The 25,435-nt window shown below is 35.3% G+C and overlaps 1 protein-coding gene across 1 annotated transcript; it reads left to right on the top strand.

Annotated features, from left to right (window-relative positions):
* The first annotated feature begins 11,354 nt into the window (after window positions 1-11,354).
* On the top strand, window positions 11,355-16,687 carry ET2 (effector of transcription2). Its single transcript, XM_086643901.1, has 3 exons — window positions 11,355-11,527; window positions 14,686-15,057; window positions 15,441-16,687. Exons 1-3 carry the CDS (start codon window positions 11,435-11,437, stop codon window positions 16,308-16,310), a joined length of 1,335 nt encoding a protein of 444 aa, XP_086500027.1. The 5' UTR covers window positions 11,355-11,434; the 3' UTR covers window positions 16,311-16,687.
* The last annotated feature ends 8,748 nt before the right edge of the window (window positions 16,688-25,435 follow it).

Genomic DNA, 25,435 nt, shown 5'->3' on the forward strand with positions numbered 1-25,435 from the left:
CAGTACTAGAAGTCAAGCAGTTAGAACTTTACCGGATGAATTAGATCAGACAAAACAATCGGAGGAGGGTACTAAAAAGGTAACCGATAATCCTTATAAAAAACCTCCACCAGTAAAGTGTTATCGTTGTTATGAAACGGGACACTATTCTAATGCTTGCCCCTCTCGCGGTAAAGCAAATATTGTAGAAAAGAAATCAGATTCCGATTCAGATGAAGATCAATTGGAACGTATTCACATTATTCCAGACAACGGTGATCGAGTTATGTTACTAACTCGGAGAGTTATTTTTACACCTTTAGAGAAGACTTTATCTCAACGAAAGAACTTGTTCGTTACACGGGGAACAGTACTGAATAAAGTATGTACTATTGTGATTAACAATGGTTGTGTAAAGAATTTAATTTCTACTAAGCTTGTCAATTTCTTGGGTATTTCGACAATGATTAAATCAAATCCGTATAAAACAGCTTGGAGTCAGTCGGGTACTACTACACGGGTTGATCGAATGTGTTCTATTAATCTTTCTATTGGTTCTTCTTATTTGTCTACAGTTACTTGTGATGTCACAGATATGGATTTATGCCACATCATATTGGGACGACCATGGAAATCTGATGTCGATGCTACTTACCGTGGTCGTTTGAATGTTTATGAATTTCCGTGGAAAAAGAAGATTGTGACATTGTTACCAATTGAAAATGGATCGGAGGAACTACATTCTCTTCAACAACGGTTCAAGACGAACCTCTTGGGAGAAGGGGATGCTGATGCAGGGGCACCCGGCGTGGAGACTTTTTCAATGGCCAAACCGGACCCTAGGCCATCTGGCCATGAAGAGTAGTTTTTAGGAAGTCCCAATTTTAGTATGATTATTAGAGAATTTAGGTTTAGGAATTTATGTTATTTTAGTATTTCCAATAATTGGAAAGGTCCAGATTTGAGTCTAGTTATTTAGGAAGTTGCAGTCTTTTAATTATTTAGGAAAGTCTAATTCAAGTCTATCTAGGAAAGTCCAAAATCCTATAACAGGATGTCTAGTTTGTCCATTATGCTCAAGATTGAAGAGAAACCCCTTTGAAGTTTTAATAAAGTTGAGTATTTTAGAGTTATTTAGCCTTTATTTTATCGTTCTTATTTAGTTTATTCATCTTCTTTAATTCCGCTGCGTTTCTACATCATAAACCTTAGATCAGATGCTAGCATTTCAATATGTATGAAACAGTGTTATAAAATTTGATTATCTAGACCTCGGTACTTGTTATAAGAAGAAAAGTCATGTCGAGAACTAATTTAGTGAAACAATACTTTAAATGAAGTGACATAATTCTCATAAAACGTCCACCTAAAAACTTAATCGATGTGTGGTGTAAGGTTTACCGGTAAAACTCAACTCTTGAAGTTTTTCCTAATAAATGTAGAAACAAGTAGCTTGCACATATTCAACAAAAAAAAGTAGCTTGCACATAAAATTTTTGCTTCCGAGAAAAAATATTCCACCAAATGACTCAAGTCCTTCGGTGGATGCATAGGCACGACCAGGATTACATGTTATAGAGAAGTTAGCTCAAAGCGACTTAAAAGTAAACAATTGTTTAACGTACATTAACTACCAAGATACAATACAAGTTAATTTAATAGAGTAATCTTTTTGTACGAGGATTCTTAAATTTATTTTTATTTTCTTATACACAAGGTAAAAGAATGAGTTTTTTCGGCTCAAATTTGCAAACTAACGAAATAATGTGCAAATACAGTACAAAAGTATAGATGGATTTTATTAAATACAGTACATAATAAAGAAGAAAAAAAACGTTACAAATTCTTATAAATTATTCTTAAATTTATTTTAAATTATTTAGATGTTAACTGCTTAGAGGGTTCTGCTAAAAGCACCCATCCAAAATGCTACAAGCGGGTAAAACATTTTCTTGACTTAGGTCATTGGTCACTGACCCAAGCTCTCTATAAAGTTGACCTCCGTATACAACCTTCCTTTCCAAAACATTTTCAATCCCCGACGCCAAGACTTACTGGCGACACCTCAAATATATGAAACAACCGTTTTTTTGCTCTCTCTAATCTTTCTGGGATTAATTTCTCTCTCTCTCGCTCCCTCAAATCCTTCTTTTCCTGTAGATCTTTTTTCCCTATCTCTCATTTTTTTCTCTCTAATCAGTAATTTCTGGTGAGAGATTTTTACTGCCTTTAATTTATGTTTCTACATGAACAGTGCTACAATTCTAATTTCTGTAAGTAACCACAAATTCTTAAAACTAGAAGAAGATAAACATTTTTTTTGAATTAAGAGTCCAGTATTTGCTTCCCCATCTGCTTATCTAGGGTTGGGACAATGGTTGGTTGGGGTACTTGAGCTCTTGGAAATCGAATAACATTGTGCTATTTTTGTAGTTTCGCTGTTATATTTCAGGAATTTGAACAAATGTTTTAACTAGTTATTCATGTAATATAATTGATTCAGGTTAATGAAAATCCATACGAGAAGGGATAGATCATGAAGGTAGAAATGGGTAATTCAGGAGAAAGCAAGTTACAATCTTTGATGGACTCAGATCGCTACTCCAAGTTCTGCGAACAAGAAGATTCAAAGCACTGAGTCGAACAATTAACAGCCAGAAAATCATTACTTTGGGCACATTTTCCATCTGATCAAGTAAGATGGAACGAATGAAGTTAACATTTAAAATTCAAGATCCATTTTTATGGCACCAAAGGTTGGGCCATCTAGTTAAATCAACAATCTTGCAGTTGAAGTGATCTGAAGATAAGATCCATCTTAGCTCTCCGAGTTTGAGAAAGTCTTTTGTCAACTAGGCAAACACAAATGTCTTCCTCTTCACAAGCCAATTTCACTTCACATTAGACCTTATACACACTGTTGTACTTGTATATGAGGTCCAATAGATAAAATATTGAAAGTGCATCTTGTTAGAAAGATGATTTAAAATCCTTACTAGATATATATTTTTTTCCCAAATTCCGAGGTTTGACGCAAAAGTTATATGTATTGGAAGTCTAAAGAAAAAAAATTACAGAATAGTTACAAAGGACATTTTAGTCTTTAAAAATATTTTGACCTGAATAATCGTTATGAAATTTTCGCATTCTCTTTTACCTATTTTGAATGTTATTTTGATTCAAATAGGTAGAAGCCCTAAAATTATCTTCTTATGAGGTCTATTCAAATTAAAGGCGCTCATATTTTCAGACTTAAAGCATGGTTTAAAACTTTTTCTTCCGTAGAGCAAGTTTAACTATAAAGGGGTTCTACCTCAAAAATCAACTCCAAACATGAGAGTTTTAGGCTTAAAATATTTCTGTATGCGCAAGACACATTGTGGTATTTTGTTGGTGTATGGAAAACGTGTGTTATCTTGTGCATATGTGAAACACGTTTGTGAACTTTGACATTCATAGTTTTTTTTTAAAAAGTTGGATTTTAATCTCAATTCAATTTTTTATTACATCTACCAAATCACTTTTAATTACATATACCCATCTAAAATTTAATTACATCTATGCATCCAACAATCTTATTAAGTCAGATTGGAAAAGAGTTTTAGGACCCACTCTATCTTCATAATCTATTAACGAATATAAGCTTAGTACAATAGCAAATAGTGTTAGAATATAGCAGTTTTGCTATTATGTAAAGTTGTTAATTATTGTAATATTCATGAATAGGGAAGTTTCCCAAGTTTCCCAATATTCATGAACAGGGAAGTTTCCCATTATTCCTAAATTACTTCTATATGTAAATCCCTTGTAAACCTATAAATACTTGTGTAAATCAATGAATAAAACACACAGAGAAATCTTCTCACATATCTCTCTCTCTTTCTTGTCTTCTCTCTCTGTGTTCAAGCTATTATTATTCAAGAGGTATTCCCCTCTTCACATGGTATAAGAGCCAATTCAGTTTTTTTTTAATAATCAATTTCTTCTATCATGACTACTACTGAAGTCGATTCTGGAGACTATACTCCTCATTCTCCACCTACACCGGTGTTTGATGTTCATCACTCTGACTCACCAACTACTATTCTCATCAATCCATTATTAACCGGAGATAACTATGCCTCTTGGTCAAGAGCCATGAAGATGACTCTTCGGGCAAAAGATAAATTCGGGTTTGTAGATGGTTCTATTCCCAAACCCACTTCTCCAAATCAATTACACTCATGGGGAAGGTGTAATGATCTTGTTAGTAGTTGGATTATCAATTCCATTGCTCCGGATATTCGGTCTTCCGTTTTATACGATGAAAGTGCCGCCGATATTTGACGTAATCTTTATGAAAGGTTTTTTCAAACCAATGCCCCCAAAATTTATCAATTGAAACGGGCAATTTCATCCTTCAAACAAGAAGGACATGATGTCTCCTCCTATTTTACTCAACTCAAAACTCTACAAGATGAGTTACAATCCCTCATGGTAATCGATCCATGTATTTGTGGTCAAGGGAAATCATTACTTGATCGTACTAATCAAGAACGTGCTATGGAATTTCTTCAAGGGCTTCATGACCGTTTTTTGGCAATTCGAAGTCAAATTTTGTTAATGGATCCTTTTCCTTCAATCCTAAAGATTCATTCTCTTGTCAAACAAGAAGAAATCCTAAACGCTCAACGTCCTAAACGAGCTCGTCCCTTTTGTGACTATTGTCAACAACATGGCCACGTCCGGGCTACATGTTATCAATTAAACGGTTATCCAAACCGTTCCAACTCGGGTGCTCGGCCAAATCGCCCACCACGACTGACCGGTCCACTTGCCGCCACCGTAACCGAGACGGTTGATCCTCCAACGGGAGCACCTCTAGCCACCTCATTAACTCAAGAGGAATATCAAGGTCTTCTTTCACTTCTCGATCACCAAAGCCATTCTAACGGCACTTCCAATCCTACTCAAGGATCTACCGACGCAGGTATTAACTTTACAGGTATTCAATTCCTCTCTTCTCCTTGGGTTATTGATTCCGGTGCCGCCAAACATATATGTAGTTCTTTATCTCGTTTCTCACATTATGTTGATGCTCCACCTCAATGTTTTGTCCGTTTACCGGACGGTAAACGTATTCAAGTACGTCACATTGGAACGATTGTTTTCAATTCAAATTTAATTCTCAAAAACGTTTTATATGTTCCGGAATTTAAAATCAATTTAATTTCTGTCTCCCAACTCACCAATTCTCTTCGATGTTTAGTAACATTCGATTTTTCTTCATGTGTCTTTCAGGACCCAATGACGAAAACGAGAATTGAACTTGGTGATCTCCATGAAGGACTATACTTTCTCCGCACGGATATTAGGATTTGTTCCTTTTCAATTTCTAGTAATAGTCTATATAATAAAGATGTTTCCGATATTTGGCATTGGCGCCTCGGACATCCTTCTTCTTCTATTTTTAAGTCTTTAATTTCAAGAACTCAATGTATGAAATCAGTTTCATTCAATAAAAATCCGTGCGAAATTTGTCCCTTGTCCAAATTTACACGTTTATCTTTTCCGTTAAGCAATTCTACTTCTTCTCGTCCCTTTGAATTAATTCATGCGGATTTATGGGGACCTTTCTCCGTCCCCTCAAACTCTGGTTGTCGTTATTTCTTAACTTTAGTGGACGATTTTACTCGTTGCACTTGGATTTTTTTAATGTTAAATAAATCCGACACTACTCAATTTCTCAAGAATTTTTCTAATTATATATCAACTCAATTTGATTCTTCCATCTCCAATTTACAATCCGGACAAGGAACGTTTCCTATTCCGAAAGTTCAATCAATCCGATCTGATAATGGTATGGAATTTATGAATCATAAACTTCAATCATGGTTCCGTAAGAAGGGCATTATTCATCAAACTAGTTGCCCTCATACTCCTCAACAGAATGGCATCGTCGAAAGAAAACATCGACACATTCTGGAAGTAGCACGCTCCTTACGTCTTCAAGCCCATCTCCCAATTTCCTTTTGGGGTGAATGTGTTCTAACGGCAGTATATCTCATCAACAAATTGCCAACACCAACATTACAAGACATTTCTCCTCATGAAAAACTCTTGGGTTCTCCTCCCAAATTTGACCATCTTCGGGTCTTTGGATGTCTGTGCTTTACTAGACGTCCTTTGGTAAAAACAAAGTTAGATTCCCGAGCATCTCCACGTATTTTCGTTGGCTATCCCCACAATAAAAAAGGATATCGCGTTTTCGACTTGAATTCTCGTAAAATAATCACCTCTCGTGATGTCCTTTTTTACGAAGACAAATTTCCGGTGTTGTCTAAACATCCGATCTCTTCTCGTCCTCCTTACCGACCGATGGTCTCCATCCACGATGATGGTTCCTTTAATTTTCCGAGGACATCACCATCGACTCCTCGTCAAGCATCTCATCAAGCGTCTGATGTGCCTATAGGCACTCCCTCACAGCTTTTCGGCTCTGTCCCTTCCGCTTCGAGTCAGCCCGACAGTGACTCCTCTTCGGGCACTCCTGGGCTCCTCACGGACCAAAGCCAGAGCCCGACTCCCTTATCCATCGATCACGCACCCACATCTCTAGGGACGCCTCCTCCCGATGGTCCAATTCATCCTTCACGGCCATCCCGCAACCGCCGACCACCCACTCATCTCAATGACTACATCTGTCACTCTTACCCGGATTCTGATGTGGTCTACCCTCTTACTCAATATCTAAATTTTGAACAATTCTCGGGTTCTCATCAAGTCTTTCTCAATTCGGTAATCACAACCGTTGAACCCACTTCTTTTTCTCAAGCCGTCAAATCACCTCATTGGCGTGAGGCAATGTCTAAAGAAATTGCCGCTTTAGAATCAAATAACACATGGACCATTACAGACCTCCCTTCTGGAAAAAGGGCCATCGGATGTAAATGGGTCTACAAAATCAAATTCAAAGCCGATGGTTCCATTGAACTCTACAAAGCCCGTCTTGTAGCAAAAGGATACACACAAATCGAGGGTCTCGATTTTCATGACACCTTTGCCCCCGTCGCAAAGTTAGTTACTGTACGCGTTCTTCTATCAATCGCGTCTATTAAAGGTTGGTCTCTCCACCAACTAGATGTAAATAATGCCTTTCTCCAAGGCGACCTCGATGAAGAGGTCTTCATGAAATTGCCTCCCGGTTTCTCCAAACAAGGGGAGTCCAAAGTCTGTCGCCTTCAGAAATCTCTCTATGGCCTTAAACAGGCATCTCGTCAATGGTTCTCAAAATTTTCATCCGTCCTTATCAAGAAAGGTTTCACTCAATCCCTCTCTGACTATTCATTATTTTCTCTCTGCACATCTTCCGTACATCTATACGTTCTAGTTTACGTAGATGATATTGTCATCACTGGAAATGATGAATCCGCCATTTCCAAACTTAAATCCTTTCTCCACGCCACTTTCTCTCTCAAGGATTTGGATCCTCTTAAATATTTTTTAGGGATCGAGGTCTCCCGATCCTCCAAAGGCATATTCCTTTGTCAACGCAAATATGCCCTTGACATCATTAAAGACTCTGGTCTTTCGGCATGTCGTCCTTCTCCTTTCCCAATAGAACAGAAACTTCGCCTCAGTCCTTCTGATGGTGATCCTCTTCCGGATCCCATCGTTTACAGACGGCTGATTGGTCGTCTTCTCTATCTCACCGTAACACGTCCTGATATCTGTTATGCGGTCAATAATCTTAGTCAATTTCTACAAAAACCCAACACTACTCACCTTGATGCTGCTCATCGGGTCCTTCGTTATGTCAAAGGATCCATTGGCCATGGCCTTCTTCTCTCTTCTTCCAGTTCTCTGCACATCACTGGATACTGTGACTCTGACTGGGCTGGATGCCCCTCCACTTTTCGTTCTACCACGGGTTACTTCACTATGTTGGGTTCTAGCCCTCTCTCTTGGAAATCCAAGAAACAACCAACGATTGCTAAATCTTCTGCTGAAGCAGAGTATCGTGCGCTAGCACATCTCACTAGTGAGCTTCAATGGCTGAAGTACCTTCTCAAAGATCTTGGCATCACACATTCTTCACCCATGACGGTTCACTGTGATAACAAAGCTGCTCTCCATATCGCCATTACCCAGTCTTCCATGAACGAACAAAGCATATTGAGATTGATTGTCACTTCGTTCGGGAAAAGATCAAAGCAAATGTCATCGCTCCTCGTTTCACACCAACTTCTGAACAACTAGCGGATATCTTTACCAAACCACTAGGAGCTGATGCATTCAAGACGATTATTGGCAAGTTGGGCCTCACGTCCCTTTCGGCTCCAACTTGAGGGGGAGTGTTAGAATATAGCAGTTTTGCTATTATGTAAAGTTGTTAATTATTGTAATATTCATGAATATGGAAGTTTCCCAAGTTTCCCAATATTCATGAATAGGGAAGTTTCCCATTATTCCTAAATTACTTCTATATGTAAATCCCTTGTAAACCTATAAATACTTGTGTAAATCAATGAATAAAACACACAGAGAAATCTTCTCACATATCTCTCTCTCTTTCTTGTCTTCTCTCTCTGTGTTCAAGCTATTATTATTCAAGAGGTATTTCCCACTTCACAAATAGTAGTACATGTCACAATTTTAAGTAGTTAAGATTGTTTTTCGAATTCATTCTCATTTACAAATATTTCTCCACAATGTACCTCTCAAATTCAATAAATAAAATGATGTAGTGTACTATTTTTTTTTGTTGCAACTTTTTTTTGTTGCAACAAATGATGTACAGTACTAAAGTTGTAGAAACCCTAAAGACAAAAATCTTCCAAAACTCAATAATGCACCAACCTTAGGACAATGCTGAAAGTCTTGCCCTCTGAAGTCTCTGATCTTATTAAGTGGGGTCTCCCAAATTATTTCCACATGTAAAACTAACAAGTAGTGAGTCTGAAAACAAGAAAACTATTCACTATATGTCTGGTCCATTATCCAACTTTGCTACCTTGCGAGTGTGTGTCCAGAGTCCACACGTTAAAAGAAACAAAATGAACACTGTTTAATTCTGTCAACCCAATCTATAAGATATCATATGAAAAATGTAAGTGATTCTTTTGTTTTATAAGGTACATCGTCATTGAATATTTAAAATTTGATCCGTATCCGAATTCAATAAGCATAAAAGTAAATGAACTTTTGAAGAGTCCGAACCCAATACGGGTATGACAATATTAGGTTCGATATTATCCGAGATCCAATTACTACTACTTCGGGGAAGAGCAAGGGCCTAAGCCATCTGGGACACAAAAAGGAGAGCATTATCCAGGCATGACCTCAAAAATAGGCTGGAGGTCCCAAAGCCGTGAATGATGTTTCTGCCCTCTTACTTTTTCAGTTGACATGCATGTCTTCTCCCTTGCTCTCAAGTCTCAAAGATTGTTTTCGTTTTCATAGTCTCTCACTAATTATACGTCTCGATTAATCACGAAACTTTATTAATCTTCTCTCTAATCAGCTTGATTAAAATTCGTATTGACAATTTTGAATTTATTTTCTGAGCGTAACGCATAACGAACAACCATATTATATCATGCTTGTTCATAGCGTATTCCTATTCATAACGTATTATAAAAGATACACTCTTTCTTGAGAGAAAAAAATTTTAGTGAAGGAAGAAAAACGATTTTGCATTCGAAATTAAAGAATAAGAAAGTCTTTTGTCAAAATGCATATTGATCCCCCCCTATTCACGTACAATAAAGATAATATCTTTCTTGAGAGAAAAAAAAAATTAGTTTAGGAAGAAAAACAATTTGCATTTGAAGTTAAAGAATAAGAAATGCTTTTGTCACAATGCATTATGATCGTTCAAAATACATTCTTAACATTCATATAAGTAAGTTTAAGAGAAGATAGTAACATTACGGTTTTGTGTTGCTTGGTATCTATGGAAAGCGAGAAATAAATTGGTTTTCGATAAATCCTTGCAAGGAGGGAGACAAATTATAAATGCAGCAATGAAATTGAATGATGAGTTTATGAATTCAGGGCACCTATTAGGTTTTCAAGTGAGGAGAATAAGTTAATTAATTCAGAGGTTTGGAAGCCCCCTTTGACGGAGGAACTTAAAGTAAACTTTGATGCGGGTTACAAGGAAGGGCAAGCAAAGCTTGCAGCTGTTTGCAGAACCTCAACCGGTGACTTTGTGATGGCCTTGGCTCACGAAACAAGCGCTACATCGGCACTTGAAGCTGAAGCTAAAGCAACATTTTTAGCCTCAATGTTAGCTGCAGACTTACCTCAATATGATTTTATTATCGAAGGGGACGCCTTGAATGTGATAACGGCTTCCTCAAACCTAGAAGACGATATACCATGGAAGATTCGATCTATTGTGCTTGATATTAAAAATAATACAACACTTCTCAATAAGTGTAATTTTGCTTATTGTCCGAGAAATGCGAATAAAGTCGCACATTTGCTAGCTAATTCCTATACTAGGAACAATTCTGACACACCAAGTGTATTGATTACGGTTCCTGAGAGTATTGTAAGTCAGTTGGAGACAGATAAATCCAACATTTCTATGATTTGAGATTAAATAAAGTTAGGCTGAGCTTATTTTCATCAAAAAAAAATATAAATAAGTTTATGAAGGGTACATGTGTGTGAAAGGAACTCACGTTAATTATGAGTCTTTTTTTTGTTTGAAATAGACAAATAGTGGACAAATCATCAATTTTTTGGCCGCTAATTCTTCCCTATGAATTTTACAAGGAAGAGTTTTTTTTGAGCTATGGGATCAAGTTGTCTTTGTATTTTGGGGGCATAAATTTATGATCATACCAAATCCAACAATCTCTAGGGTATTCTTTTTTTTTTTGTTGAAGAATCTCTAGGGTATTCGAGTTGAATAAAGTATTATGAAGTCTTCCTTTGAAAATACAACAATGACCATATCAATTAAATATTCATTTACAAATAGATAATATCAATTAAATATTCATTTACAAATAGATATCAAATTATTTAGTTAGTTTTATACAAAATGGATATTGATGTAGATCAAACTATATATATTTGGAGTACATTTCAGATCTCCTTAACAAATAACACACGGGTAGAAATTCAATGACTCTATCCACTGTTCGGGAATTGAACTTGGGACCTCCACAATTTACGAGTTTATGTCAACATTATTGACCACTTGGGCTACCAAATGTTAACATATGCTATCAATACCTATTTCTCACTAGATAGGTATATAGAGTTTTTAATGGCGGGGGATTATAAGAAACAAATGGGGTGTCCACAATAAAAACCCAAATTTTGTCCATGGGCTCTAATACTTGAAGGCCCACTATATGAGTCATTTGTGACTTTTAGGAGGGGTATTATCTTGTTCAAATGAGTGGAAGTTTGAAACAAGTTCAACGTTCAAGAATTCAATTTCTAGGTTAACTGGAATATGGGAGCGGGCGATTTGTCCACCACCACCATCAGGTTGAAGAGGGAAGATTGCAAGCGCACTAAACACGATTCTGCTTTTTCTGATTGGAAGGTTCTCATCTCTCTCTCTCTCTCTCTCTAAATTGTAGCTCCGGATTGTGTATCATAACCCGAGAACAAACTAAGTTACTGTCACAAGATGAAGAAATTGTTGGATCTGTTTTAATTCATGAGATCTAATTATATACCCTTTTTATAACCTCTAATTATTGCCTACACAATTTCAATTAAGGCAGCCACACAGTGTTTATGTCTCAATTAGTATAAATAATTAGGCCATGTTTGGTGTACTATGGAATAGACTGGGCTTACTAGGAATCACATTATGTAGTGGTGTTTGGTGCGTGGGAATGCCTCCCACGAAATAAGTTTCTTTATTGTAGGGGGAATTCTAACCCAGAGAGTGAGTGGGTATGTGATTCCCTTTCCTTGTAAGAGCATCTGCAATGCAAGAGTCAATCTTAAAATCTTAAGTACCACCTAGGACTTTAGAGTTTTTTTTTGAGAAAAAACCTCTCCAATGCAAAACCCAATTGAGATCTTAAAATGATGTGGAAGCATTAAGTTTTAAGATGTTTCAACTAGAAACTCAGTTTTTGAAATCTCTTTTGAGAGTCTTAAGTGTCCTAGTCATCAAATTTAATTTTTGGACCAATAAAAAGTTTTTCTTTCTCAACCACTTTTTCCTATTAAATGTATGTGTGACATGTGTCTCTATTAGAGTTTTTTAGAGTGTTGCATTTGAGAAGGACTTGAATTAGAGACACTCAAGTTAGCCACATAGGAAAGAGAATTTCAATTGAGACTCAACACATCAGCCAATTAAAGTTTTTTTTGAGTTTTGCACTGGAGATGCTCTAATTGCCAATCAAAGATCTCTATAAATTGTAAGCCTGACCAAGCCAAAAATGAAAGTGATGTATTACTAAGAATCTTATTATAGGGTCGCTTTCTTGGTAATTGCATTCCCTTTCCGCGCACCAAACATGACCTTAGTGCAGAGTTCCAACACTCGCTTGTGTTATTAGTTAAAAGGGAAGCTTTCTATGAGTTTAGGCCAAAACTAAGCTTCAAGTTGGAGCTTACTTTTTTGCACTTACCTTGGCACCACTTACAAGTGAGTTTCACTTATTAAGTGAAAAAACAAACGACCAAACATCACCGACCCGCACTTAATAAGTGAAAATCACTTAATAAGTGCGAAAATCAAACACCTTCTAACTTAATTATGTTTCTTTTTCCTTCTATTATATAAGTTCATTTGAAACAACATAGTTGATTAGAACCCCATAAACTGCCAGAATAAAAGCTCTCAACATTGGAGATAGTCGAGAGACACATGTTACCACCCAACAAGAACGGGTTTCACTTTGTTTAGTATACTTATATTGTAAGTAATGATTACTTAATACTTTTGAAAGGGTAATATAGTGCAAGATTCATTAGGCAAAATATGATATAAATATACAACTATCTTTCCAGGTATGGAAATATTGACAGTTTTTTTGGGGAAACTCTATGCTTTTCCCTTGTCGCATTTACATACATAAATAACAAATACACATAAATAATTTTTTGAATTGTGAGAAGAGAAAATCAATATCTATTGAGATACGTGTGTAACACGTGTATGTACGTGACGGATCGAGATGACGGGATCCGGCGATCAAGAAGCGTTGAAGATATTCCAAGATATTTGAAGATTCAGAAGATCGAGATTCATATATTTAAAAATCTCTTGTAATAATTTAATTTTTTTTTTTGAGGAAACTCATAAATACATTCATTAATTGAACCACAACATTACATGAGAGATTTTATTCCTCTGAGAACTACATGAGAGTTACATAAGTAGTTCTACACAGAACTTCGAATGCAAAGTGCCTCATGAAGGGAAAGGAATTGACAAGACACAGACTTAAAACAAAAGACCCTAAAGGTCGACAAAGAGAAAAGGATCCTTAAAATCGAGAATGAAAAGACCCTAAAGGTCGACAAAATAAAAGAACTAGTACTAAAATTGCCACCAACTAAGATAACTACCGTCGCCGATGAAGGTAAATCGCCGTCACCACTGAAAGTCGCCGCCATTACGAGGAAAACCACCATCACTATCAGGAAACCACCATGACCCAATCCACAAAACCACCACCATTTCGTAACACAAAACAGACTCCCACCATCCCCATTAAAACCACTGAAAACCACCAAAAACACTACCTCTAGCCACCACCATATCTTCTTTTCAATGCCACCACCACCACCACCAAATACAACAACACAACCCACCACCAGCACTTCTGTACAAAACCCCCGCAACCACCATACGACGCTAATCATACCGCCATCGCTTCCATTCAAACCCTTCACCACCACGAGAAACCCTAAGATAGATATTATTTAGTTTCATAGACTAGTTAGGAAACTAGGAAACCTTAATTTACTCTATAAATATGAGTTCGGTCTTAGAGATTATTCATTCAGTTATGTCTGGCCAGTGTAATGAATCAAACCCACAATCGTGGTGATTATTAATAAATCCAGTATTGGTTTCTCCGTGGATGGAGGTCGAAATTATGGAGGAAGATCTTCGACTGAACCATGATCTTGTCAAGTATTTCAATTTGTCTCTCCGATTATCATATAATCGTGAATTTAACAATATCTTTCCTTTACCACAAGAGCAATTTGATTTTCGTTCCTTTAACATACATAAATTAAGTAATAAACATAAATGTAATATTTCTTATAAGAAAGAATGATAAGTAAACTTTTCTGCATTGAGAAAAAGATATAATGAGCTCGACATCGAACTGTGATATTTGATGTTGAATTAGTGACCATAGATCTTCCTGTGATACAGTTAGAAGTTGTAGCTTTCTACCATATTGTTGAAAATCTACAGCAGATTGGCTCAGGCTAACATGTTGATCTATGAGCTCGTGTCCATGACTCTTTTACTTTCCGATGCTCCATTTGTAAGAAACAGACAAAGAGATGAAAAAGGCAGAGATGGATAAACTGAGTTCCCGAACCCTGAGGGCATTAACTTACCACCTCCTATAGTTGTTCTTGCCCTTAATGATGTACAGTTTTCCATGTTAACTAGGCATGGATGCATGGTAAAAGTTCAAGAATTGGAATTCTAGTGTTACATTTCAGTCTAAAATAAGGTTCTCTACTTTAACTTTTACTACTTACATTATTCAGGTTTTGATTGGAGCTTCTGATTGGGATAACTATTTATTGGGAAAGGAAGGTATAGAAAGATACAAAATCCATAACCTCCCACTTAAGTGTTCATGTCCTGGGTTATATGAGCTTGGAGTAGCTGCATCCGTGACCAACTCAGGCCGGGATATTCGTAAGCTTGATCAAGATCGTATTGTTGTAGTTTACCTTGGACAAGCTGATAATGTTAGGACAAGACTTCAGCATTATGGTCGAGCAGGCTCTCATTTGGAACTTGGAAAATCGGTTATTCATCTAAATGTGGACGGCAGCTTTGCTTCCCAAAGAGGTCCTGGATTATTCAAGGAGATCTTTTCCAGGGGATTTCCTATTGTGTTTCGATGGGCAGCGGTAAGTTTCTCCTTCTCTTCGCCTTGGTTTTTATTTTTATAACTGAATAATTGTAGCGACTAATATGTACTTATGTAGCTTATAAACTAGGGGTTGATTGAGTTAAACTTGATTGGTATTTAAGAAATTTTCAGATCTCATTAAGTTTCTTATTGAGTTGATCATAACCAAATGTTAGAAAACAAGGGTAATTTGGATATCCACTTGAAGACTATAATTCATGCTCTTATTTGATTTATTTTTAGCTGGTAGATAGATAGTTAAACGAACTTGTATACTCGAAAATCACCATTTGTAGTTCACTTGACATCTACCAACCGTAGGATTAGTTATGCTCTGAGAACTATTTTTCTGTTTGACTGTCATTCTTGAATATTGTACAGATGGAAAACAAGAAAGAAGCTGAAAAAACAGAAGCCCAATTACTCAGTGTCTTCGATTATGCCTGGAATAAAGGCGGAAATGGTGTTCGTCGTCCCAATGACATTCTCCTTAAGCTCGATAAACTCACTTCGAGCAATATTGCGAGAAAGCTCCAACGATGGCTGTCTGAACAAGCATTTGCTCAAAAGCAGTCTGGGATTCCTATCAAAACAATTTATCCGATCAAATCCGATGCAAGTAATGATCAAGAGAAAAATGATTTTCCTTTTCGAATTTTCAAGTTCGGCAGAGCTCAGCCAAAATTAGTCTCAGAAAAATGCGGTTTACAGGAAGAAAACATCATGGTTTGTGGAGTTTCATTAGGCGATGGTTCTTTCTGTGAAAAGAAGCCAGTTCAAGGAAGGAAAAGATGTGAAGAACATAAAGGAAAGAGAATTAATGGGTTCATATCAACATCGATTAAACAAGAAACTTCAACTGTTTGTGGGGTGGGTATGGAAGATGGAAATATTTGTAAGGAAATTCCAATTCTAGGAAGGAAGAGATGTGAAAAACACACAGGAATGAGGGTAAAGAAGTCAAATTTTATGCCTGAAAGAAAATCACAGTTTGAAGAAGAAATCAAAATATGTGGGGTTGTTTTAAAAGATGGGTTTGTTTGTAAAAAGAGTCCTGTTCAAGGAAGGAAAAGATGTGATGAACATAAAGGTCAGAGGGTAAATGAGTTGAAATTGAAGTCAAAATCAGAAGGGACATTAATTTGTGGGGTGGATTTAGGAGATGGCTCTGTTTGTATGGAACTTCCTGCTCATAGAAGGAAGAGATGTGAATTACATAAAGGGAAAAGGGTGATTGCAGTGACTTACTGAGTTGATTAGTACTAAGTAAAGTGCTCTTAACCCTTGATTAATATGGGATAAGACTAAAAGTGAGAAAGATAAGTGAAAGGTTCTCTTTGTATTTGGATTCAAAAAATGTAATTGATACTTGGGAGTTGTGACTCATCTGTCCAATTACGTCTGTACAATTACGTCTCACATGAGCGTGCTGGTTTACGGGCGAGCTTGGAGCCCATTTCTCATGTGTAAGGTGTGTATGTACCGACGAACTACCCATTTATAGGTATACTACAGGGATGATAGGAAATTTGTTTGTATGGGATTTTGTTTTAAATTATTGCCCTTCTGTAACAACTTTTTATATTGGTTTATTACAATTTCATTATTTGAATTTTCAAATAATGGTTTAATTTGTTTTTGAGTGATTTGTGTTTGGGTCTTGTGGAAATATTTAGATGTGAATTTCTTTTCTTTTTCCTCAGAGACTACGATTGTGTTTGATTGTCATTTATCCGGAAAAAATAAAAAATAAAAAATAAAAAATAAAAGAAAAAAAAACATTTTCCAGGTTTTCCTAATTCACTAAAAACAGGGAAAAAATTGTGATGCTTCTTAAAATAAAACCTTTGTTTCTTCCATCTTTTTCTCGTTCACTACTATTCGGCTATTAGCTATTCCTTTATGCTTGTTTATCTTCTGTTCTTCATGTCTTTCTCCACCACATCTAATGTAAAAAGTTTGTTATTTTTATATATGATAAGTTGAATAAGAGATATATTATTTTTTATATTATAAGTTTGTTGGATCAAGATAGTTGTTAATTTCGTGGTTGTAATCTTGGAATTTGAAAAATGTACCAGAAGCTTATTAAAAGACGAACATGCAAGAAATACTTCAATTATGATATAAAATTACTAGGAAAATGATTTTAACACTAAAACTTGAAAAACAGAAAATTTGATAAAGCTAACAATTTTTTATGGCGAACCAAAGTACGAAATATGAAAATATTTCTGAATAATTAATTTTCCCTGAAAAATTGAGATCTTATTTATGCTTCTATTATCTTGAATGTGGTGTTTTTAAATTTCGATTTATGTTAAGAATGTTTTCTTACCCTTTATGATGGAATTTTGCAAAGATTTGGATGCATTTAGGGTAAAAATTTCGTAATGTAGAATGTTTGAACCAGATTGATTTAAACTCCAGTAACTGAAAAGAAACTTCAGTAACATATTGATTTAAACTTCAGTAACTCAAAAGAGAGTTTGAACTATTGAATCATATTCGTTTTGAGTTTCCCATTTTCGTCATAAGAAACTTCACTTAACTCAATGAAGTTTAAAACGGTCGGGTCGTGTCGTTTGTTGTTCACAAATTCGCCTTGCTCCCACGGAGTTCAGCTTCAATAGCTTGTCTTCAGTTACTGGAGCTGCAATCAGCGGAGTCATGCCACTTTTAATTCAGATATTTAGTTATTCCCAACCAAATTCGACTCCAACAAATTTGGTCAAGCTACTAGAACTTAATTCGGTAGGGTCGAGCCGAAATTTGTGCACAAAAATGGATCGAATTTATGACTGACCGTGTTCTTTCTACAGAGAGTGAGAGAAAGCAAGGTGAGGGAGGAAGGAAGAAAATGAGGCATGATTCCGCGACATGTGAAGTGTGGGATTCATAGATAGCTACGAGTGGCACATCCACTGCAACAACAATGGGTCTTAAGGATTTAGGAGGGCCTATTGACAGATCTATTCTATTGAATTATGAGAAACACAGTGCATATAAAATATGAAACATCGAGGTACGTGGGTAGTGCGTTTGTATAACTAATATTTGATGATTCTATCTTTTTTTCGTTCTTTAAACACAAAACTTCCACACTTCTAACATGAGAGACTAGTATTGGGACTTCCAGGGGCTGTTCTGAGATTTCAGAGGCCCGAAGCGAGTGTTTTAGAATGTGGCCCATTCTTTTCTTATATCAGAATACTCTACATTTTCTTACACCTATTGTGGGGTTTAATCGTGAACTTCTGTTCATAACTATGCATTTATGCTCGGACAATCTGATTGAGTGACTCGACAATTGGCTCAGATTCGAAGCAAGCAGGGGCGTGGCCAGTAAGGGACATGTGGGGGCGCATGCCCCCACAAGCTCCAAGTGACTTCCCCTTAGTACTACTCCTTATATACCTATTTGGGATATTTTTTCCCGAGAGGCCCACTTCCCTTTTTTATTGTTGAAGCTAAGGCTGGGAATTTGACCCGAGAGCCCGAAACCCGGCCCGGAACGCCCGAGTCTGATGGGAAAAAAGCCCGCCCGAAGCCCGAAGTGGGTAGCGCCCGCCCGGCCCGCCTCTAAATAATGGGCGGGCTTGGGCATCATGCAAGAATCCCTTACCCGATCTTATCACCCGAGCATTAGGCCCGCTATAACTACCCGACTATAGGCACCACTATTTTAGGGTTTTACTTTATAACGGTCTTAGTTTTTAACATAGTCATTCTTTTGCCTCCAGTCAGAAATCTCTTCTACCATCTAAGAGAGAGCCGAGAGAGAGAGAGAGAGGGACAGAGAGGGACAGAGATGAAGAAACAAGGGTCAAGAAATCACGATGAAGAAATGATGGTGGGGTTTTTAGTTTCGTTTTAGATCTTTAAGTGAAGGTAGTTTTTTTTTTCAGATCTGTAACGATCTTTTTACCTTGTATATTCTTCTTGTATTTCTTCTTTCTGAAAGGTTAATAATATCTATATTTTTTCAGATATGTAACTTCTCATTTCATATGATGAAGATGATAATATAATTTTTTTTTTGTTTAGTTTAGGATCTGAAACATCTTTCACTCTATCTATCTTTGTAATTGTTTGTATAGTTTTCAGTATTTTTCTGTTTGAATCTCTCTCACCCTATATCTATGTATAAAAGTTGATGATGATCAAGAAAAATGTTAAAGAAAATCTGTGCATTAATTATGATTTTGATCTTTCTTGGTTATGATTTTAGATATCTTTCCTGTTTTATGAATTGAAGCTATTATTTGAAATTATGGGTTAGGGTTTTAGAGATCTTTTCTCTGTTTATGATTTTTTGTTAGTGATGGTGCCCGAGCCCGATCCGCCCGAAGCCCGTCAGGGAACTAACGGGCTAGTGCCCATGGCGGGCTTTGTGCAGAGATCTTTTGAATCTACCCGGCCCGAGCCCGCCCGTTAAACCATGTAGCCAATTAGTGTGGGTACCCGGAACGCCCGAACCCGAGACAGGGGTATCCACGGGTACCCGAGCCCGGCCCGTTTCCCACTCCTAGTTGAAGCCCACCCACACACTTATTAAAGGGATTTTTTTCTTTCCAAAGGTCCCAATTATCAATCTTTTTTTTTTTTGTTGAGAGAACCAATTATCAATCTTAAACAATCAAACATAATTTACATCGTATTACTCTTCTTCATGAGTGAAATTATAACACGTGTTATAGTCTAATTTCTTTGTAAACCTAATTTGTTGAGTGATTATATTTTTTCGATCGACTATTCTTTGAAGTATGGTTCTTGTCTTTTTCTTTACATAACAATTGCAATTTCTTTTTGTAATATATTGAGTTTATTAACTTAATTCTTTTGCTTAATCATTTATCAACGCAACCAAAATAATATAAAAAATAAACTGTGGAACTTCTTAGACTTAAAACTAAGTATTAGATAGTCAGTTACCTTAACAATTAAACAAGACAAACCATCTTATTCTATCGACTTTAATATTGATCCACTCTACATAAATTGATACATTTTGTCCTCTAAAAAATAAGTATTCTTTTATATTTCTATTTGGAATCGTGTAATTCTTCTTTTGTTGTTCGAAATTTAAAATCAAATTACTTTAAAATGTAATTCAGAACATAATGAAATTTACATATGTATTTCTTAAGATCATTCAAATAATATGAAATAAAATATAATATTTGAATGAAATTGCGTCTAAAATTGCCGTTTTCCAAATATAATATTGTTGTATAGGACCATTTTTTTCCGTTGAGTCGATCGAAGGCATTTAATATGTTAAATCACAACATGGTGAATAAATGGATATTGTTTAATTTATTTATGATATTTTGGTTTTTCATAATTAAAAGATGCCCCCACAAGAGAAATTTTCTGGCTTCGCCACTGGAAGCAAGTACTAGTCGGTCTTTAGTCGAATTCCCAATTCAGTGGTTGCACGAGCAAGTGAGCTACTCAGTGAGTTTGGGGAAGTTAATAGCTTGGTTGGTTCCCTTTTTCTTTTAAACAAAAAAAATATCAGAAATTAGAAAATAAAAGAACTAAGAAACAATGATTCATAAAGAAGATTGAAGTGAGAGACAAAAGTTTTCAGCCTTCTTTATTTCGTTTTGGTGGTGCAGTAGTCTGATGCTGATAATGCTAATTGCGGTATGACAATGATGGTTCTGGAGGTAGATGTGTAGTGATAATGTTTATGGTTGTGTTACTGAAGATATAGGGGTAGTGGTGATGTATGTTTGGTTTTCGTGACGGTGGGGGTAGTGGTGGTTTTAGTTATAGTGACAGGGAGGGGGATGGGTGATGGTGGTAAGAGAGATTTGATAATAGTCAAATAAAAAGACAAAACTTTAGGTTGAAAAAAATTAAAACTTTAAAAGAAAGTTAATATTTTGGTTTAAATGAAGTTGATAGTATTGGCGTTACTAAATAGGTAAAAGACTTACTCATTTTTGTTGCTAAAAGACGCCTAAGTTGTACCAACCAAAGTGAGATAAAAAAATATAATGTAAATAAAAAGATGCATTGGATGGGGATTAACCCTGAGATGTTTGGTCTCCTTACCAAATCATTAACCAATTGAGCTAAAGTAAACTACTTATTACTTCTTGAATTTTTATCTAAATGTATAAATAAAATCGGAGATCCCTTTACTTGCATCTTTTATCTTCTCGGGAAGCCCTTTGACCCTGGGGTCCGAAGCGAGGCTTTGCTCGCTTCGGCCCCAGGGCCGGCCCTAGGGTCTTCACAATCATGCATGTAGGGTGCAAGTGGGTGCACTTTGACATGAAGTACACGAGTGTTGAATAAATATAGTATGAGGATATAAATCTTGAGTGTAGGGAAGTTTTCCAAATAGTGGAGGCCTCTGGAATTTCACAAATGGGTAAGTACTCGCACATAAACTCGACTGAATTCTACTAACAACTTTCAGTGAGAGGTGACAAGAGACTACAAACACTTCTCACTTCCCACTTGGAGAGATGACAAGCATGTAGTATTGCGTATTCCGGGTCGAGTGGACCTAGACCGACTAATAATTTTAAGGGTCAATCATACCCATGACCCGTGACAGTTCTATGCTTGACTAAATTTTCATCATGCTAGACCGTTTTGACTAGGGTCGTGGATGGGCCAGTGCGGACAGGCCCCCACAGTGGGCCCTCCACCACAAGAGGCCCATTTGGTTCTTTAGCTTTCATCTAATTTCAGGCTTTAGTGAAAGAAGAGTAATATCGGTATATTAGATGGGTACTAGCTCACTTGGTAAGTTGCTTGGTTTGTGCATAATAGGTCTTGGGTTCTACTCCGAGGTAAAACATTTTTTCATTTTTTGTTCATCATTTCATTATTTTGTAAGTTGTAACAACCAACTCTCTCCAGAACTCTCCACTTTCAAATCTCTATGTATTTTTTTTTTTACAGTTTTTCTCTTTTAATCTATCTTCCCAAACCTTCATTTCAGATTGTGTGGAAAAGAAAAACCGAAAATCTAATTTTTGTAAAATACAAATTAGGAGATTTTTATTTGGTTAGGACAATCACAGATTAACACCATTCATTTGGGTTCATCAATGATTTATTATAACGTTTTACAGTTAAATTATTTCAAATTTGTGCTCATTACGTCACATGTAATTTATTTTTTACCTCGAATTTGTATAAATGAGCCCCGATTAAAGTTTGGTACAGGGCTCCAAAATAGTCACGACCCTGATTTGGGCCTAACCTGTCCTAAGGCTTCGGGCATGTAGAGGCCTATATGCAGACTTGTCAGGCTCGTGGAAAATTTCCGATAATTTTTAAAATTTATGTTACGGCACACCTGAATTTAGATACATATATAATCCAAATATGTAATCCTAATTACAAAGTATTACGATAATATATATGTACGTATTCTATTACATACACAATATATAGTACATTATGCTTACATGTAATTATAACATGTCATATAATTTGCGAAACAACATAATTTTTTGGTGTTCAAGTTGTTTTATTGCTAGAAAATCGAACGTCATATAATACTATATATTATTCACATATTGTATATTTTCATAATATTCAATAATAATAAATGTTATATATATTATTATTATTATTATTATTTATCTGCTTAAACATAAACGAATATATTATTTTGTTTAAAATCTCAATAAACATATAATCTATGAGAGTGTATAAAATGTTTTCTTAAATGTCACTGATCATGTCGCTCAAATTGGGAATGGACATTTTGCATGTATATGAATTCAAAATCAACTAAAAATGTCTAAGATTTTAATGTCAACAAAAAGCTTGAAAAATTTCCATAGACTTGAAGTCGATGAGAGTCAATGAGATGTCCAAGATTCTCTGCTTTCAAAAGAAATCTTGAAAAATTTCCATAAACTTGAATTCCATTAGAGTCAATAAGAATCCTCATCCACTACACGGCTACACCTCCTCACAGACACAAGACAATGTATGGAGACCCACTTGATTAGATTGAATTAGAACTTACTGGAAAATTAGGTGGTCCTAATAGATCTTATAACCTATTTATATAAGACATTTGCAGAACTAATATATATTAAAGCACAAATACCAAAATTATTTATTTTTTTGGAATCTCCAAAATTATTTATTAAAACAATGAAATAAGAACAAAACGCCAGCAAGTTAAAGAAGTAATTCATCTCGAAGTTTCATAACTATGGAATTGTGGTCCTAAATATAATTCTTCCATACTTGATTAAATTCTCTGGTCTAAGTGGTATCCAATGACATCCTATATAATATAGTGAATAATAGTTTCCCATCCCCTTGTTTTCTGGACTAAAAACACTTCTAATGGATTTAGTGGTGGATGACCAAATTAACTATAATTTGAAATAAATCTCATTTTTCAAAATTAAAATCATTTTAGGTGAGAATAATACCAAAAGATCCACAAAGATTCTTGCTAATCTATAGAGTGATGCCATAAAAATCAAATACCTCAAATAATAAATCCTTTCCAATATGTAACTCAAAATAGAACTTAGATCATCTCCAATCCAAAATTCGAAAAAAGTTCTAATTTTAATCTAGTCTAAATCGAGATTTTTTTCCTATATAGAGCTATTGCTTTTTCAGTTTAAAATATATTTCTAATGCAACATTTTAACCATTTAAAAGTTCCTTAGGTAGTCAGGTCTCATTTTCTTGAGACATCTAAGTATTATATGTTGTCACATCATCTTTAAGATCTAAATTAATTTTAGAATGAAGAAATCTATTTAACTTTAAAAATCGTAGTGGCACTTAAAGCTTTCCAAAATGAGTCTCGTCTTGGAGATCCAAATTAAATTTTGCATTGAAGAGATGCTCTTAGAGCATTTCCAATGAGACACTCAAATTCTATAACTAGTGTCACTTATTATTTAGAGCTTTTGCTTTTTGTTGTTGAAATTTTGAGCTTTTGTGAAAAGAAAAGACTTCTCTAGTAGGAAACTCATTGTTTTTAAATTTAAGCTAATAGAAATGAAGTCTTCATATATCTTCAAAATAAGTGAATAACTCAACATATTTTACAAAATAATCATGTCAAATAACTAAACAAACAAATTTTAAAAATTTGTGTTGGGGACACAGAAATGGAACATTTCTATTTTGCCATATAAGAATGAAAATCTTAATTGAGATTTTACACATACGACTAATGGAGTTACTTCTTAGTTTTGCTTTGGAACTGCTCTAATATTGGGGATAGAGGTCACTAGTCAACATCTGAGTACAAAAAATTTCTTGCTTAACGCGTTAACTCAAAGAGTGAGAAGCGACATTGTAATTATAATTATCCCTATTTTATAAATCATTTGTTTTTAAGAAATAATTTTACATGAACACTTTTACACATATTAGAGTGTAAAAAATATGTATATCAAATTATGTCAAATAGATAAAAACACCCATAAATATGAGATTAAGATCCAACTATATTAAAAATAAACAATTTACCTTAGACTCCTAATCTATTCTCAATAATGCAGGATGGAGCCTCAAAGGAACCTCATTCAAGGACCACCAATTAAAATAAGCTTATGGAACACTCTAGCTTAAGCTAATAGCCACTAATTAAAATAATCACTTGATTTGATTAAGTCACTTTAAGAATATTACAAGTATTACTTATTTCTAAGTGAGATCACAGTTGCAACTTTAATATTTTTATAAAATTGTTGATGTATTTGTTATTTACAATAATGATAAGGACATCCTACTCATATGACGCAAAAAACACTTTCTTCTTTAGTTCATATCCAACTCTCCCTCATTGATTACTTAATCGCCCAACTACTACTTTTAGGAAAATGACAAATTTGACACCTATTAGTTTGTTATAAAAAACAAAATCAGAAGGGCATATCTATTCAAACAAATTTAGCAAATGGTTCAAATTGGAAACTTAATAAGATATATTAAAAACCATAATTCTTACCATATCTCCAATGCAAAACTCAAAAAAAAATTATGATTAATCTATTTGTCAAGTTTTAATTGAGATTTTTTTTTTTTCTGTGCGACTAAGTTGATTGTGTTAATTCAAGTCTTTCTCCGATGCCACACTTAGAAAATTTTTAATAGTTATACATGTTATACTAACATTTAATAGAAAAAAATAGTCGAAAAAAAAGACTTTTAATTTTTTTTTGTTGAACAAAAAAGACTTTTAATTGATCTAAAATTAAATTTGACCACTCACACAATTTTAGCAGGGTAAAAAGAAATGGGAAGGAGTTTTATACAGGGATGGAACAAGTTTTTGACTTTAGGTCATTGAAAAATTCCTCTTATACCCATATGAGAAAGGATGGGTAGTACTCTATCTCTCTCTCTCTCTTATAAAT

This window comes from Eschscholzia californica, unplaced genomic scaffold, assembly GCF_041429995.1.
Source record: "Eschscholzia californica isolate CP2 unplaced genomic scaffold, dmEscCali1.0.p SCAF_5, whole genome shotgun sequence".
Classification (NCBI taxonomy): domain Eukaryota; kingdom Viridiplantae; phylum Streptophyta; class Magnoliopsida; order Ranunculales; family Papaveraceae; genus Eschscholzia; species Eschscholzia californica.